Source organism: Bufo bufo, chromosome 4 (genome assembly GCF_905171765.1).
Source record: "Bufo bufo chromosome 4, aBufBuf1.1, whole genome shotgun sequence".
Lineage (NCBI taxonomy): Eukaryota > Metazoa > Chordata > Amphibia > Anura > Bufonidae > Bufo > Bufo bufo.
This window is the reverse complement of record NC_053392.1, coordinates 526,824,838-526,843,592: the sequence shown is the minus strand read 5'-3', so window position 1 is coordinate 526,843,592 and position 18,755 is coordinate 526,824,838. Positions and strand designations below refer to the sequence as shown.

The 18,755-nt window shown below is 45.3% G+C and overlaps 2 protein-coding genes across 2 annotated transcripts in view; one reads left to right on the top strand and one right to left on the bottom strand.

Moving 5' to 3' along the window:
- Positions 1 to 4,203: 4,203 nt before the first annotated feature.
- RPS27A (ribosomal protein S27a) lies at positions 4,204 to 13,220 on the bottom strand. Its single transcript, XM_040429755.1, has 6 exons — positions 13,134 to 13,220; positions 12,954 to 13,018; positions 7,831 to 7,885; positions 7,154 to 7,239; positions 6,538 to 6,669; positions 4,204 to 4,388 (listed from the first exon to the last, which is right to left on the bottom strand). The coding sequence occupies exons 2-6, from the start codon at positions 12,999 to 13,001 to the stop codon at positions 4,239 to 4,241; spliced, it is 471 nt and encodes a 156-aa protein (XP_040285689.1). The 5' UTR covers positions 13,002 to 13,018; positions 13,134 to 13,220; the 3' UTR covers positions 4,204 to 4,238.
- Positions 13,221 to 16,089: 2,869 nt separating this feature from the next.
- Positions 16,090 to 18,755, top strand: part of CLHC1 (clathrin heavy chain linker domain containing 1) — a 42,238-nt gene continuing 39,572 nt past the window's right edge. Inside the window, exons 1-2 of the mRNA XM_040427464.1 lie at positions 16,090 to 16,289; positions 17,275 to 17,462. Of these exons, the coding sequence (XP_040283398.1) occupies positions 16,110 to 16,289; positions 17,275 to 17,462 (368 nt within the window). The 5' untranslated portion in view covers positions 16,090 to 16,109. The remainder of the gene's footprint in view (positions 16,290 to 17,274; positions 17,463 to 18,755) is intronic.

The following is an 18,755-nucleotide window of genomic DNA, read 5'->3' as shown; positions in this document are numbered from 1 at the left end:
GAATTATTTCAAAAACAAGCAATAATTCCTGTTCCATACCAGACACCAGGTTTTATAAGCAACATCTTCCTGGTCAAGAAAAAAGATGGCGGTCACAGACCAGTGATAAACTTATGAAATCTCAACAATTCCCTTACATTTCAACATTTCAAGATGGAAGGTATCCATCTTCTACGGGACCTTCTACTTCACAATGACTGGTTAGTGAAGATAGACTTAAAAGATGCATATCTTACTGTCCCCATCCACCCACCATTTTCTCCAGTTTGTCTGGAAGGACCAAAAATGGCAATTTACTTGCCTCCCTTTCGGCCTTTCTTCGGCCCCATGGTGCTTCACCAAATTGATGAAGCCTGTAGTAGCACTTCTCAGAAGTCGAGGGGTTCAACTGATCATATATCTGGACGATATATTGATCATGGCCTCTTCCCTCAAACTTAGTCACCGACACCTACATTGGACAATAACTCTACTTACAGATTTGGGTTTCCTTATAAACCACAAAAAATCTATCCTGATTCCTTCAAAAGAACTGGAATTCTTAGGATTCCTTATAAATACCCGGTTAGATCTATTAAGCCTTCCAGCTCGGAAGTTGCATATACTGTCCAAAGAACTAATATCTTTAAGAAAACTTGCTCGTATGGTAGGGTTACTTTCCGCCTCAATCCAGGCAATTTTCCCTGCAACTCTTCACTACAGAGCTCTCTAGAGACTAAAGTCTCAACATCTCAGAGAAGGTCTGAATTATTCAGATCAGATCCCGTTATCTGCAGATGCCAAGGAAGAATTAACTTGGTGGCTCCACCATGTTCAAGAATGGAACGGAAAAACGATTTTCGCTTCCAATCCAGACTTGGTGATAGAATCGGATGAGAGTCTGCTCGGCTGGGGCGCTCGTTGTGGCCCATTATCCACAGGAGGGAGATGGTCAGAAGCCGAATCTTCACTCCATATCAATTGCCTAGAGCTTTTAGCCAGCTCTTTCGCCTTGAAGAGTTTGACAAAAACACAAATCCAACTGTTGTGTTCTTCTCAGATTGGACAACATATCGGAGGTCCAATACATCAACTGTCTAGGGCAGGGGTGCACAACGTTTCCTGGTTGGGGGCCACATTGCCAGACTGAACCAATGACGAGGGCCGAAATTAAAATTTAAAGGTATATTAACAACTGAAATATTGTACTTATGGCATATTGAACACACATTATATACCATTAATGTCTAGTTACACTTCCAGGACTCCCATCTAATGGGAGAAATACATGAAAAATATATGTGAGCAGCCACAAGACATAGGCATACATGTCTGTTACCAGATGGTTGGGGGCCGCACAGAATGGTATCAAGGGCCGCATGTGGCCCTCGGGCCGCAGGTTGTGCACCCCTGGTTTAGGGGGTCCCAAACCCAAAATGTTAGAGGCTATTACCAGAGACTTTTGTCATTTTTTTTTTAACAAGAACATTGTCCTGAGGGCGGAATATATTCCAGGAATTTCCAATTCAGTGGCGGATTGGAATTCCCGTTATCTATCCGACTCCAGCGATTGGAGATTAGATCCACTGATTTTCAAAGAGATAGACGCTCTCTGGGGTCCTCTCCAAATAGATCTATTTGCTTCCCGACTCAATTGCCAGATGCCTCATTTATTCAGTTGGCGTCCGGATCCCGACACTGTGGGGTGGATGCATTTCATCAGTCATGGCCTCAAGGAATTTTGTATGCTTTCCCTCCTTTTTCTCTCATACCGAGTGTTCTTCTTCAGGTCCTACACCAGGAGGCCAAAGTGGCTCTCATTACCCCATGGTGGACCACTCAATCATAGTTTCCTTAATTACTGGGAATGACGATAGACATTCCGAGGATCCTTCCATCCCACCAATCTTACAGACCCATCGGGGAATTACCACCCTCTCCTTCTGTCGGGTCTTCTTTCTCTAGTGGTTTGGTTGATATCCGGCCAACAACATCTAGTTCAGAACTTTCACAATCCGCTAAAGATCTCCTCACAGAAGCTTGGGCTCCAGGTACCAGATCTGCTTACAGATCAGCCTGGAAAATATGGGTTCATTGGTGCTCACAACATCATCTGTATCCCATATCTGCCGCTTTATCCCACATCTTAAATTTCCTTTCTGAGTCTTTTGAATGCGGCAAGGCTTATTGAATGATAAACGTTTATCGTTCAGCCATCTCTTCTACCCACTTACCCATTGATTCTATCCCTGTGGGTAAACACTCATTAATATGCCGTCTCATGAAGGGTATTCATTTCAAAAGACCTCCTTTACCCAGATATCAGACTACATGGGATGTGTCTGTCTTACTTAATTTTATTTCATTTTGGGATGATAATAACGATCTTTCTCTCAAATTTCTTTCTTTCAAATTGACTGTCCTTTTATGTCTTGTATCTTTTAAACGAATGTCTGACATTCGGGCATTAGATATATCACATAGACAATACTCACCGTAAAGAGTTCTTTATTCCATATGTCACCGTACCAAAACTGGTCTTCAATCTATATTTTACCCAGCTTTTCCTCTTCAACCAAAGCCATGTATAGTCAGATGTCTGAAGACTTACAAACTAATGACTGAACCTTACCGTTCTTCTCAACTCCTGATTTCCTTGTGCCATCCTTATTTGCCAGTAACATCGGCCACTCTGGCCAGATGGGTTAAACAAACCATGTCACTAGCTGGCATTGACACTTCTATATTTGGTGCCCACTCTACTCGGAGCGCAATGACAACTAAAGTAGCCCAATCAGGAGGCTCTTTAACCAAAATACTTAAGACAGCAGACTGGTCGTCTAACACTACTTTTAAAACTTTCTAGTATAGACCTCACATTTCTATGTCAGTGATATAATAATATTTAACTTGTCTTTTATATTGTCTTGCAGCTTTAAAATTGCAATGATACAAGCCTCCCGTCTGCCATAAAATTAATGATTTTCCTAGTCCTATGACGGAAAATATTGATTTTATAAAGACGGGAGGCGAGTATCATCCCTCCCAAATACCCCACCCTACACTTATTTTTTCTATCGTTACAGGATACTAAAGATTTACATTTCAAAAGAGATTCCTGTTTATTTCCTATGATCGTCCGATCGTCTTTTCTCATTTCATGGTTTCCAGTTCCTAAAGTTCTCCTAAATTGGATTATCTCCAAGTTTGTGTTCTTTCTGATTCGCTTGTCAAAAGAGGTGGAGCTACGCAGTGCAGAAGTTTATATAGACTAAGGCCTCTTTCACATGGGCGAGTTTTCCACGCGGGTGCAATGCGTGAGGTGAACGCATTGCACCCACACTGAATCTAGCCCCATTCACTTCTATGGGTTTGTGCACATGAGCGGTGATTTTCACGCATCACTTGTGCGTTGCGTAAAAATCGCAGCATGCTTTATATTGTGCGTTTTTCACAGAACGCAGGCCCCATAGAAGTGAATGGGGCTGCGTGAAAATCGCAAGCATCCGCAAGCAAGTGCGGATGCAGTGTTCTTCTCTGGTGCTAAGATGGTTGCCAAGATGAAAGTCTATTCACTTATAACATTGTTATAAGGGAAAATAGCATTCTTTAATACAGAATGCTTAGTAGAAGGTCATTAAAACGCTTTGCACTCGCGTGGAAAAATCGGGCATGTTCCCGCAACGCACCTGCATCTTTTCCTGCAACGCCCGTGTGAACCCAGCCTAAGGATCAAGCCGTGATTAAATGCCTCAGCTCCTCATTTGAATATCTGTTGCTATACAGAATATGATATATATACACATACATACACCTGCCTGAACAAAAATGCAGACATGCTTTATCAATAAGAAGCCAGTACATGAAATGCACTTGTTTATTAGGGTCCCATTATAACTGAAGAATTTCCTATAAAGGACATGGTGCGGCACTGCTAAAAACATTTCTGCTGCAAGTCTGCATGCATTGTGGATTTTGCCAAGAGTAACCACTGACGTGGCAGTTTGAGAAGTTGGAGCAGTCATTCAGCAAAATATATCACACAATGAGCATGCTGTGGATCTGATCTTTCTGCTGCATGTGAATGGGATTTTATAAAACCCCATTAACTTGTCCTGGAGCAGATTTTCAATGCAGTGAATACAGCCAAACATCATACTAGCCTTCCTTCCTGGTCAGGTACAGAAGCAGCTATGCTGTAACATTAAGAAACGACAAGTGATGTGTGGGTGGACTTTTTATTATCAACACATGTACATTTATTTGTCCTCAGGTTTGTTGAAGCAGTATGTCAGACAGCACTTCCCACAGTAATGCCTGTCAAAGTGACTGGCCATGAAGACACCAGCGCCGCACTCATCTGACGGGCATTCACGCCTCAAGCGGTGGATTTTTCCATTCTCATCAACCTACAAAAGATTAGATGTGTCAGACACTTTCATTTAATAAGCTAAAGAATTACATCAAAACGTGAATGTGGCAAGAGGGTTTAAAGGGTTTTTTTCCCCATCTCAGACAATGGGGGGCATCCTGTACCTATCTCAAAGCATGTGCAACTGCCCTCCATTCATTTATACAGGGCCTCCGAAAACAGCCAAGCGCTGGCTCGGCTATTTCCATCAGCCCCATAAAAGGGAGCGGAAGCAGTGGCCACGCTAGCGCGGTGCGTTCCCATTCATTTCTATGGGAATTCCAAAAATAGCTGAGAGCACTTGCTCTGCTATTTTCAGCAGGCCAATAGGAACCATTGGTGGTGGCCTGACCTGGCACTGCCAGCCACCACTTTGCCAGGTTTGTTTTAGAAATCAGTGCGGTTCCCAGAAGTGGGACCTGCACCTATCATTGTCTGAGATGGGAATACCCCTTTAAGCAAAGTCCTATTCACAGGAATTGTACTGGCATTTAAGTCTGCCTAAAGTCCTGCAGCAATGCAGTCTGTTAACCAGTTGTTGGCTCCGGCTCGTTACTGGCGGCATTTATCAGCACTGTAAGAATACTAAGCTTGTGGTGTCATTAGTTTAGCCATAAGCCTTATACTATTCAAGGACCACTGCCTACATTGCTAGACAGAAGGCACAAATGGCTGCTTCCTCTACATGCATTTATGAACCCTGCACTAGACACACAAATCCTCCTCAATTTAAATAGTTTGAAGATTTATTGAATGTAGTTCATGAAGTTACAGCTGCTACTGAGTGAGGGAATACAATCCACTTCAATCCTGCCATCATCCTAATGCCAGCACTGTACATACACCACTGCATTCCTGGCTCTGACAGGTCCAGCCACGTGGCCACCCACCACTTATGGGTGCACTGTAATACTACGCTTCTTTCAGCAGCTGATCACTGGGGAAGGGGTGTTCAGTAGTGTTGAGCGAACTTGTGTTTAAGTGTATAAGTTATGGTCCGTGGTAGCGGAATCCATAACACGATTCTTCGATAACCCGAACTTTAGACGCCGAACTTAAAACACAAGTTCGCTCAACACTAGTGTTCAGAGAAGGGGGTTGTCATGTTCACAAAATCCCTGTAAAGCAGATCTGACAGTGTAAGGGCTGTTTCACACAATAGTGTCCAGTGTGGAAATCACGCTCCGTGTGAGCGTGATCCTCCATGCTGGACACTGCTGGTCTTGCAGGAGCATACAGCATTATACTTCTACCAGAATCACACTGAAATAATGCAGTCAGATTGATTCTGTAGCAATAAGATCATGCAGAGGCACAAAGCAGTATAAATGCCACCCTCTCCTGGAATACCAGCAGTGTCCACAGCCCTAACAGGGTTATCTGAGATCATAAAATCTCCCAAAGCCAAGAACTGAAAATAAAAATGTACTCACCTTTTTCATCCCCCTCTGGGCTGTTTACTTGGCTGCAGCGGTGACATGCCTGTATAGTGATATTTGGCAGCAGTCATGTAGGGTTCACAGACATGACCACAGCAACCAAGTAAACTGGCAGGAAGGACAGGAGCCGCAGCACAAAAATTAAATAGCCGACAATATACCTACCTTTGTTTCATTAAAACTCCTGGCATTTGTTTGGGGTTTTTCCCCCCAATCCCATTCATATGCAGCCCCATGTAAGGAGGACAGTATCATGGTTACTAGCAACCAAAGCACAATATGTTGTGCCATTTTGCTACTAGCAGTGTTGAAAGAATACACCAGTCTCTGGCTGATTCATGAACACAACCGACTCAAGCAGAGACCCATGTATTTTTTCAATGCTGCTAGTAACAAAATGGCCCTCTTTGTGCCGTGCTGCTTTGGCTACTCAGTACTGCAGACCTGTAGATGTCCTTCGCTATAGTGAGCAGGTTATCCCTAGAGCCTGCTGAGCTCACCACTATCATCTAGATTAAAGCTTGAGTTTCAATTTAATAGAGTGTCCTACAATTATGAACATTTGAAGAAATCTAAAATGAAGGCACACACCGAATGCCTCTGAGGGCCCAAGATACAGAGCAGGAGCGAGGAGGCGGCCTACTAATTTCCTCTAAGGCTAGTATCACATCTCCATTTGCCTGGGTCACCCATACTACTAAACTTCACCTTGTAGTACTTGAGCACAGCAAGCTTGACCTTCTTTCTCTTATGCTTGTTCTTCTTGGGTGTGGTGTAAGACTTCTTCTTTCTCTTCTTAGCACCACCACGGAGCCTCAGCACCAAATGGAGGGTGGACTCCTACAAGGGTAAAGCAATGCATGTAAGATCCAACTATGCCAATGATCACCACTAATAAACCAGCCACCACCAAAAAATGCACTTGCCATGAACAGTACATCATATTCTAATGTCCTCTATGCCCCATTTATACTGGCCTTCCCTTTACTCGGCAAACTGACACGTATGCCCTGCACCCACTTGATTTTTAGGCGACACCGTCTAGAAGTCAGGAGACCATTTCTTGTGTACCACATGAAAGTCACTCGTTAGACTTCAATGAACCTTTGTATGCCTGGGAGCACCTGCTGATACTGAGCTGCCATCGTAATGTACCACGTTCACCGTACACTATGTATTGGCAGGAGGCACGCCTCTAGAATAGGCAATGGCTTCTGTGACGCTATGTACACAGAAACCATTAATATTCCTTCAAGAAAAATCTAACAAATCCCTTCAAAATAGGAAGTTTCCAGTAGAAACTATGAAACTTTCTCAAGCCTACCTTCTGGATGTTGTAATCGGAGAGAGTGCGGCCATCTTCCAGCTGCTTGCCGGCAAAGATCAACCTCTGCTGATCAGGAGGAATACCTAGAGAGACGGAACAAAGAAAGTTCTAAGTGAAAGCAAAAACTAAATCCTTACATAAGAAACATATTATCTAATGTGTTCTTCAGGTTTAAGGCCCTTTCACACGGGCAGATCATCCGTAATATATGAACGCTTGTTCTTAATATTTGGCCTATGTAGAGGTTCCACCAAATGCTGAAAGCATTATTGATGTGCCCCCAAGAAAAAAAAATGGGGACATTAGTGACAGCTCATTGTCATTACCGAGGAGATGGCTGCTGCATGTAAATGTAGTTCACATTCACCGACGAGCAGGCAATTATTGGGTACGAATGGTTTGTTTCCGATACTTGCCTTGTCCATAGAACTCGGTAAAGAGGCTTGTAATGTGTTTTTACAAGCAACAGCAAAATAGAAGAATCAGGCAGCAACTGAAGGGTCAAGTGTCACAACCTAAAGGGGTTCTCTGCTTTTTTTATATTGATGACCTACCCTCGGGATAGGTCTTCAACATCAGACCGCCAGGGAGCCGACTCCTGGCACCGATGTGGTATGCAGGGTATTACAGCGAGCACAGGAGATCCATAGCACATCCCAGGACCACAGACTCACCTTCCTTATCCTGGATCTTAGCCTTGACATTTTCAATAGTATCAGAGGGTTCAACCTATACAAGAAAAGAACACATTAAAAATGGACCCAAAAATCAAGTTAATTGCTTTTCAACTACATCCAACCAAAATGAGTGCCCTGATAATGCCATCTGTGAGCCTTCACACTGCTGTTCCTGTATCTCCCAGACAATTGAAGGGCTCCCTCTTGGCAGTCGCCTGCTTGCCGAGGAGACTGCTATTACATGCAGCGATAGCTATGCCATCGCTCATCCCCATGCTCTACAGTGGTTTGCGGGCAGCAGATCCTGATCATTCAGCATGCTGAAAGGTGTATTAACCAATGAACGAGCGTTCACACTTGTTAGCGGTCATCGGGCAGAAAACCTGCCCGTCTAATAGACCCGTTAGGTCTACTTCACATTTCATTGATTTGGTCAGTGATTGTAAGCCAAAACCAGGTGCAGAGATTTCTATTATACCTCATGTCTGTGGAGGCTGCACTTCTGGCTCACACTGTTAGAAATCAATGACCAAACCACTGAAGTGTGAACTAGGCCTCATATGGGGAAACAGATCACAGGATCGGCCGTCTTTATACCGATCCCCCTCACTACAGCGGCACTGGGAGGAAGACAAAGGGGACTGGGGGCTCTGTGCCGCTCCTTTAATGGCTGGAGATTCTTCAGAGATTAGTTACAGAGCAGCCCTCCAGGTTAGGCCACATCAGTGATCCTGCGCCAAACCCAAATACAGGTCGAAAACACAGAACAAGAGCAAATCCTCTCAGTATACCTCACCTGAGGAGGCACCACACCAGATTAAGGCTCAGGATCACTGATGGAAGCCACTGGCCAAGTGGGCTTAGGGTCAACTCAGTAACTAATGCTCCACTTCAGCTCACAAGTATCCAGAAAATGTCCCCCCCCCCCCCCCTTTATGGGAGGCCTTAAAAAGGAACCTGTCACCTAAAAACACCCCAAGCTGGCAGCAGTACCTGAGAGTAGCCAGCAGCGTGTTTGTAACGATCATTTTCTTCCTGCAGGTAGTTGAAGCAAAAGCTGTAAAAACGTTCTTTAATCCCCTGCCCGGCGCGCTTCTCTAGTCAGGCTTTAAGTCACGGGGGCAGCGGCCGCCTTGCTCCAAGTCACGGTAGCCACGCCCCCTTCGCTGTGATAGACAGCGCTTATGCACGAGTTTGGCTGGCTTTGCCGAACTGCCGGCTGTCAATCACAGGGAAGGGGGCGTGGTTACCGTGACTTGGGAGCAAGGCGGCCGCTGCCCCCGTGACTTCAAGCCTGACTACAGAAGCGCGCCGGGCAGGGGATTAAAGAACGTTTTTACAGCTTTTGCTTCAACTACCTGCAGGAAGAAAATGATCGTTACAAACACGCTGCTAGCTACTCTCAGGTACTGCTGCCAGCTTGGGGTGTTTTTAGGAGGTGACTGGTTCCCTTTAATGATACCCATCATAAAAGACTCAAAACCAGAGAAGAACAGTCCTCAAACAATGTAGAGGAGTAAAGTGAAGCTCCAGCACTGAAGTCCGGATACTGCATAGATGGCCATCCTGTAACAGCACCCGGATAGGCTGGGTCATAGTGCCCCGTCTACACACACCAGTCAGTGGCCTGTGCTCCACAGATCTCGCAGGGTGGCCACAAGAAACATTGGCCACAGCCTGGGATAGAAGCCTTCCTTTAACAAGTTCTTCTCAGAGCTGTGAGCTTGTACTGCAGCTAAAGTGCAGGGTCCAGAAAGTGGGATCTCCAAAATACACCTCAATTACATTCTCAAGAGACCACAAAATCAATGAAAAACCCTAAAATTATGCAGAGAGCAGTGTAAAAAAAAAACCCTCAAGATCTTAAACCATTATCTGCAGTAATTCTAATAAAAAATAAAAATAAAATATTTTTCTCTACTGCCCCCACCCCATTCCCCCCACTGTCAGCACTGGAAAACTGCTGTACTAAGGCTACTTTCACACTGGCGTTTTGGTTTCCATTTGCTAGATCTGTTCAGGGCTCTCACAAGCGGTCCAAAACTGAGCAGTTTTGCCCTAATGCATTCTGAATGGAAAAGGATCCGCTCAGAATGCATCAGTTTGCCTCCGATCAGCCTCCATTCCGCTCTGGAGGCTGCCTGCAGCGTTTAGGTGTCTGACGATTCAAAGGAAAACTGATACGTCCTGACACAATGTAAGTCAATGGGGACGGATCCATCTTGGCCATGTTAAAGATAATACAAACGGATCTGTTCTGAACGGTTGATGGTTAGATGGTTGTATTACACAGGTCTGCGACTAAAAAGCTGTGTAATTATTTTCATCTAATTTCCATGTATTTTGGGGTGCTGAAAACAATATTGAACAACTCCTAGACGTCATGATTTGCCTAATATATATATATATATATATATGGTTTTTAACCAAATTTAAAGTCCAAATTACAATTAATTAATTCACATAAGTGCATTTAAGATATAAAATGCCAAAAAGAACTTAAGGGGTTGTCCGAGTTATGTAAAAAAATATAAAAAATATAGCACTGTAAATCTGATGGACAGTAATATATACATAAGCTAAGCAAGTTTTAGGGAAAAATATATCCATTTCCTCATTTCCCTAGTTCTCTTATTGGCCCTTTGTTGTGTTTTGTAGGTAAACCATCTCTGCCCCTCCTCCCCTGCAAAGGGGGTGAATACAAGTGCTGCTCTGAGTAACATGTCTTACTACGGGGATACTCAACAGCATTCTGTATGTGTAAGCCTCAGCCCCGAGTCTGTGCTTCTAATGGTAGAAGGGGTTAATCTTTCCTGAAGAATCTGACTTTGATGATGATACAAGACCAAAATGGTTTTCTCAGGAGGAGATGAATGATTTGGTAAGAGACTTGAATCTTCCCAAAGATGCCGCTGAGTTACTCGGATCAAGGCTGAAAGGCAGGAATTTATTGTTGCCAGGAGAGTCATCTTCATAATTCAGACATCGTGAAAAGGAATTCGTTCCTTACTTCGCCCAGGAAGACAAGTTGGTTTATTGCATCGATGTTGAAGGTCTGATGGGTCAATTTAAAATCCAATATGATTCAGAGCAATGGCGTCTTTTTATAGATTCTTCAAAAAGAAGTCTCAAAGCAGTTATACTCCACAACGTCATTCCGTACACTTGAAGGAAACCTACGAGAACTTGGAATTGGTTCTTCATAAACCTAAATCTGAAGACCATGGTTGGCAAGTGAGTGGGGAGTTGAAGGTCTTGTGTATGCTGCTCGGGCAACAAGCTGGGTATACGAAATACCCTTGTTTTCTGTGTCTATGGGACAGTCGAGACTGACAAAATCACTGGACCAAGAAGAGTTGGCAGCCGAGGGTGCTAACAGTCATTGAAAAAAAAAAAAATATATATATATATCCTCCCAGAAACTTTGGTACCTTCCCATAAAGTTCTTCTACCACCTCTCCACATAAAATTCGGATTGATGAAGCAATTCATAAAATCACTTCTAAGAGATGGAGAATGCTTCAAATAATTGGTCACCAAGTTTCCAGGCCTGTCAGAGGCAAAATTGAAGGAAGGTGTGTTCGTCAGACCAGACATTAGAAGGCTTATAGTTGATCAAGAGTTTGTCAATACCATGACAGATCCTCAAAAAGGGTGGATTGCATTTAAAGAAGTTGTACAGAAATTTTTAGGCAATAAAAAAGATCCTCACTACAAAAAGATCGTCGGACGAATGCTGAAAGCATTTCAAGCTTTAGGTTGCCTGATGAGTTTGAAAGTGCATTTCCTCCAGTCCTACCTTGACTACTGAGCTGTTAGTGAGGAACAAGGTGAACGATTCCACCAAGATATTAAAGAGATGGAAGGTAGATACCAGGGACATTGAGCATTACAATGATGGCAGACTACTGTTTGATGCTTCAGAGAGACATTCCAGAAGCTACTCACAAGCGTAAATGCACCAAGAGGAGCCTCACAGGGAAGAAGAATCGAGTTCAGTGTGTGTAGGTGAGCTCATTTGAGTTCAGAAAATAATTTATGAATTTTTTTTAATAAAGCTTAATTTTATAAGTCTATTTCCATTTATTTTGAGGTATTGCCTTATTTAACATAGTTACCTAAATTATCAGGAAACGTGATGTCTATGACATCAGCGCACAAAAAATACAAAGATTATGTGGAATAACCAAAGCAGCTATTGAAAAATTTATTTTTTTTGCACACCTGTGTTATCGGTGCGGATCAATGACGGATCCGCACCAAACGCGACAGAGTAGCCCAACATAATGGAGAGGCCTTCTGTGCAAGGCAGTCCTGGCAGTATACTTCAGCACCGACAGCAAGGACTACTCATGTACTACAGTAGATCGTCCCAGATCACAATGACAGATTCCTACTAGACCCCATTCACACAACCGTATTTTTACTCCACATCCAATCCGCATTTTTGGCGGATCAGACGCGAACCCATTCATTTCAATGGGGCCACAAAAAACACGGACAGCACACCATGTGCTGTCCACACCTTTATGGCCGTTCCACAGTCCCACAAAAAAGACAAGTCCTATTCTCGTCCATTTTGCAGACTAGTATGGGTGTTACAATGGCTCAAAAAATAATTTTATAAAAAGCACAGACATCACCTGTATTTTTTGCAGTTTGCAAAATACATAGCTGTGTGAGTGCACCCTTAACATGATCCCCACTAGCCCTGTATTATCACATCCATCAGTCCCATGGGGCTGCAGCCAATCACTGGCCTCAGCAGTGACATGCCATTCATGTGTCCACTGACACCAGCACACGATTATAGTGGTCACTGGAGCAATGACCACCATGTCATCAGCACTGGGACAGGGGACCCTAGCACCCAGCCATTTTAATTGAATGGTTTTTTTTAAGTTATTTCACGCTGCCCCCTGGACAATTTTAGTCCTACAGGATGCAGGGTCCAGACTCCCCAGACTGACACGAGTGTCCTTCCACGATGGGCTCTCACTCGTCCCATAGACTATAGAGAGGGCCCAGCCCATGTCCTGTGTATAACAGGGGGCCACACTACCATCCGCCGTCACCCGGGCCTGTGCCCCCACCACACACGCAGCTGCCCCGGCACACACCTCGAGGGTGATGGTCTTCCCCGTGAGGGTTTTCACGAAGATCTGCATCCTGGCGCCGGATCCACCTGCAGAACATGACAAGCGGTTATTACAGACACGAATACCGGGAAGCACGCCCTCCCCGAGCCCCGGTACAAGGACGTATGCCCCGAAACCCGGGAGCCCTGCCGCCACACTCACCTCCTGCTAATGGCGGATCCTGGAGAGAGGGCCTCCTTCCGGCGGCCGCGGGGTTTTCCTAGCTGACGAGCAGGGCGGTGGGCGGGGAGAGGTGTCCAGGGCGATGCCTGTTCAGGTCTCTGCCCGTTCTACAGCACAAACCGAAGCGAAACGGGCAGTGAGCCCGACCTGCGGCCCCCAGCGTCCGGGATAAAATATCCTCTTACCGAAAATGTTGAATTTTACTCGGTACTCGGGGGCCTTCGACGTGCAAGGGATTGTGGGAATTGAAGTCCTTGCCCGTTTGACATCGTACTGCTTTATTTTATGAATTCTCCTGTTCCTTTGCTGTTTTATTGAGGAAAATATTAAAATATTTACCTCATTCAATGATATGGAAAAAAGCGCAAGTGATTTGACAGCAAACTACAATTCCCATGATTCAGTTGCGCTCAGCTGCTGATTTACATTGGCCACGCCCCTGGCAACAGCCCTTAGTAACGAGAATCTGTATACAGAATCCATAGTGAGATGAGTGGCGTAGCATGGCGAGGTAACAGGGCTGGAGGGTGCAGAGACCTGTGGCTGGGGGCAAATTGCCTCTGAACCTGTATGTGTTAGGACTCATGCACACGACCGTATGTATTGTGCAGTCCGCAAAACACGGATCCCCCCCCAAAAAAAACTGATGACATATTTGTGACGTACATGTTGCATCCGTTTTTTTTGCAGAATAGGACATGTTCTATTTTTTGGCGAGAACGGACTTGCAGACATACAACATGGAATGCACAGTTAGTCATTTCCGTTTTTTTCAAGCCCCATTGAAATGAAAGGACCTGTACAAAAATGGAAATGGAATAATACGTTTGTGTGCATGAGCCCTTAGTGTGAGTAAACGCTATTGCTTCCTGTTATCAACAATGCGTTTTGATGCGTTTTTCACGCCCGTGATAAAAAACGGAAGGTTTACAAACAACATCTAGCAACCATTAGTGAAAAACGCATTGCATCCGCACTTGCTTGCGGATGCAATGCGTTTTATACTGAAGCCCCTTTCACGTCTATGGGGCCAGGGCTGCGAGAAAAACGCAGAATATAGAACATGCTGCGTTTTTCACACAACGCAGAACTGATGCGTGAAAAAAACGCTCATGTACACAGACCCATTGAAATGAATGGGTCAGGATTCAGTGCGGGTGCTATGCGTTCACGTCACGCATCGCACCCGCGCGGAAAACTCGCCCGTGTGAAAGGGGCCTTAGGGTGTGGGTTTGACTGCAGATTTGGTACTGAGTCCGCGCTGAAACTGCCTCCTATTGTTTTCAATAGGAATCTGCACTGGATTGCGCTGTGCGGATTTCCACATTGCGTTAAGAATGTACCGGTCTACCCCTTAGGAAATCACCGCTGGAGTATGTGCGCGATTCAGCTCCATTCAAACGACAGCGGTTTCTGCTGTGGGGTACGAGGAAGACTTTGTTGAGGACACAATCCAACATGTGAACATATCCTGCTGATAACATCTTCTGATGTGTAGATGACATTTGAGAAAATTTGGTGCATACCCTTTAAGGGTATGTTCACACATAGCGGATATGCTGCAGATTTGCATCCACCATATCCGCAGCATTTTACAATACCAGCCAAGTGGATGAGAGGTTACGGAATCTCATCCACACACTGCAGAAAAGGCCTGCAACGTAAACTGAAATTCAGTCTGGATTTTAAAGGGGTTGATCCCTGGGGACCTTTCTGCAGGACCCCCTCCCCCCCCCCCCCCCCCCCAGCGTGGCTGGCCCCGCAGTGGGAATTATACTTTCCTGATCCCTGCCGCTGGGTTCCAGCCCCATCGCTCCTCCTAGGGTCTCAGGTCTCCCTTTCATCAACATCTGGTTTGACATGGGTCACGCGGCCGCTGAAGCCAAGGACTGGCCATGGCAGTGACATGCCACTCGTGTCACATGACTCAGAGACGTGATGCATGGAGGATACGTCACTGCGGTCAGCCACTAGCCACTGGCTGCAGCGGCCACATGACCGGTGAAAACAAGATGCCGACGCAAGGAGACCCAAGACCTGAGAGGGAAGGATGTTATCAGAACCCTACATTGGGGATCACGTAAGTATTATTCCCACCATGGGTCCAGTCACGCTGGGTCATCCAACCCCTTTAAATGCTGAGAATATCAATTTATGCTGTGGATCTCCATTACGGATTTGCAATCCATAAGGGATCAATAGGGTCCATCACCCAGCACCTCCACCTATCAGTCACTCACAGGGTGCAGAGATGGAAGCTCATCTCCATCCATTGTGTTGTGGGCACGCCAGGCCAGTGCAGCTTAGCTCCCATTTTATTGCTGTGTACAGCGGATTGGCGGCGGATGTCGGGCCCCCACTGATCTGACATTCTGAGGATAGACCATCAATATCTAGAACCTGGACAACCCCTAAAGGAATAGGGCTCATGCACACAACCGTATGTATTTTGCAATCCGCAAAACACAGATACACAAAAAATGTGGATGATATCCGTGTGACATCCGTATTGCATCCTCTCTTTTTACGGATCCATTGTAACAATGCCTATCCTTGTCCGCAAAATAGACAAGAATAGGGCATATTCTATCCTTTTTGCAGAACGGACATACGTTTTTTGTGCAGACCCATTGAAGTGAATGGTGCAAAAAAAAAACGGAACAGAAACAGAATACGTTCGTGTGCATGAGCCCACATTTAATCTTTCTGATATTGATCACTTATTCTCCAGATGGGTCTTCCATATCAGATCGTTGGGGGTCCAACATCCAGCACCCCCACAATCAGCAGAAGGTGCCATTGTGTAGTGGCTGTACTGGGGTACTGCAGGAAACAGATACGTAAACCGCGATGTCTTGTAGAAAAAAGACCCTTTATTCACTTTGTATCTTTTGTTTGTTTCTGGCACCTCCTTTAAACAGGCGAGAAAAATCACTGCACGCATCTACAGGAGTCATGAAGTCTTTCCAAGGCGTATCTGGGCCTCGCGTCCTCCCGCCCATCGTCAGTGCCAGGGATAAGAGGTTTCTGACCCGCACTGAGGAGTATATAAAGTCGGAGGTGGAGAAGCTATCTGCTGCGGGTCAGCTTGATGCTGAGCAACGCTATATCATCTATGGACAAGCTTTTGATAAGGTGAAATACACTACACCACCAGGGCTCGTGCACACGACTGCTGCCTCTTTTGCGGTCTGCAAATTGTGGGTCCTCAAAACACGGATGGCGGCCGTATGCATTCTGAGATTTTGCAAAACAGATGGACCGGCCCATAATAGAACAGTCCTATCCTTATCCGTAACGCAGACAATAATAGGACATGTTCTGTTTTTTTGCGGACATATGGAAACAGAATGCTCATGGAGTAAATTCCATTTTTTACGAAGTGAATGGATCGGCATGCAAGCCGCAAAAAAAAACTGCACAGAAACGGGAAAAAAATGTGTTAGTGTGCATGAGCCCTTACACTAGCCTCATGCACACGACTGTATGTATTTTGCCATCCGCAAAATAAAGATGACGTCTATGTTGCATCCGCTTTTTTATGGGCCGATTCAATTCAGTGGGTCTGTGGTCGTCATTTTGAGGCCAAGAATAGGACATGTTCTATCTTTTCCGTATGCCTGTTCCACAAAAGGATAGAACATGGCCTTTAGGCCTCATGCACACGATTATATCCTTTTTGCGTTCATTTGCATCCCGTCTTTTCTCCTTCCGCATGTCCTGTACTATGTTACAATGCCTATACTTGTCCGCAAAAAGGACAAGAATAGGACATGTTCTATTTTTTTGTAAGGCCGCAGAACGGACATACGGATACGGACAGCACACTGTGTGCTGCCGCATCTTTTGCAGCCCCATTGAAAGGAGTGGGTCCGCATCTGATCTGCAAAAAATGCGGATTGGATGTGGGCTGAAGATACGGTTGTGTGCATGTGGACCAAGGACCCACTGACGTCAATGGGTCTGCAACAAAAAAGGATGCAAAACAGTAGTCACACAGACGTCTTCCGTATTTTGCGGACTACAAAGTACAAAACGGTCGTGCGAATGAGGCCTAAAAGCGAGTGGCTTGATTTCTGTCCCTCTGTAATTGTCCATCGCTCCTGGTTTGTGTTTCCAGGTGATTGATTATTGCACCGACTATAAACGCCTTCTCGCTGCGATCAAACAAGAGTACGATGAGTTTATTGATGCCACCAAGCAAGGAGAAATCAATGCCGTTCATGTCCATGCAAGGGTGAAGAGACTGGCCTCCGAACCCACCACACTAATGTATTACAGGAAGCGGGCGGCGGAGCTGGGAGACAGGTAGTGCTGTTCACGTGTGTCCATGAGTTGGAAAATGCAGAGGGAAAAAATGTGCCAATATCCACATGGGGTAATTTTTGAGAGTTGAAGCAACGAACAAATGGCGAATTGGCCATTTTAATAATTTTTTAAAACTTTTTTTTTTACTTATTTTTCATTTAGATTAAGTCCCCTTAGGCCCCCTGCACACGAACAAAATGCGGGCCGCAAAGCACGAACACAGTCCGTGGGGCAGCCGCAGCGGATCACGGACCCATTCACTTCAATGGGTCCGCGATCCGGCCGTTCCGCAAAAAGATAGGACATGTTCTATCTTTTTGCGGAACCGAAGTACGCGACGAAACCCCACGGAAGCACTCCGTAGTGCTTCCGTAGGGTTCCGTTCCATGCTTCCGTTCCGCACCATTCCACATCTCCAGATTTGCGGACCCATTCAAGTGAATGGGTCCGCATCCGTGATGCAGAATGCCCACGGAACGGCACCCGTGTATTGCGGATCCGCACACGTTCGTGTGCAGGGGGCCTCAGGGTTGTGTTCCTCAACCCCAGTCCTCAGGGCCCACCTGCCGGTCATGTTTTCAGGATTTCCTTAGTATTGAGCAGGTGATATAATTAGTATCAATGCATCAGGCCTTACCTCAAGTATTCATTCTGTGGGATGTTCTCAAATCATGACCGGTAGGTGGGCCCTGAGGGCTGGAGTGGAAGAACACTGCCTTAGGGGGCTTGAACATGTGATCGTTAGATCTCTTGTTTCATAGACTGCAATGAATTACTATTTCGGCCTATGGAACATTCACAATTGACCATGACATCTGAAGGGTTAAATGTCTGTGATGTGCGTTATCGACGATCACAGACATTAGCCCTGAGTTTGTGCTGTTTAAAACAGCAGAAATGAGGTGGCTATGGCACTCTACAGCGGGCGCCATTTTTACAGAATTGAAGTCAATGGGGCTGAGCTGCAGTACCAAGCACTGCCAATGTACAATGTATGGCGCTGTGCTTAGAGAGATGCCGGGAGCCAGACTGAGGATAGGCCATCATTATCCATTGTCCACAAACAGCATTTATCACCTGTCCTGAGTCTATGGAGCTTATATTAGGCTACGTCTACACAACAACATTTGTCGCACGACATTTTGTTGCACTAATGTCGCGCGACAATTTTTATAATGGCAGTCTATGGTGTCGCACTGCAACATGCAACATGCTGCGACTGCGACGCAACAGTCGCAGAAAAATCCATTCGAGATGCGACACCATAGACTGCCATTATAAAAATTGTCGCGC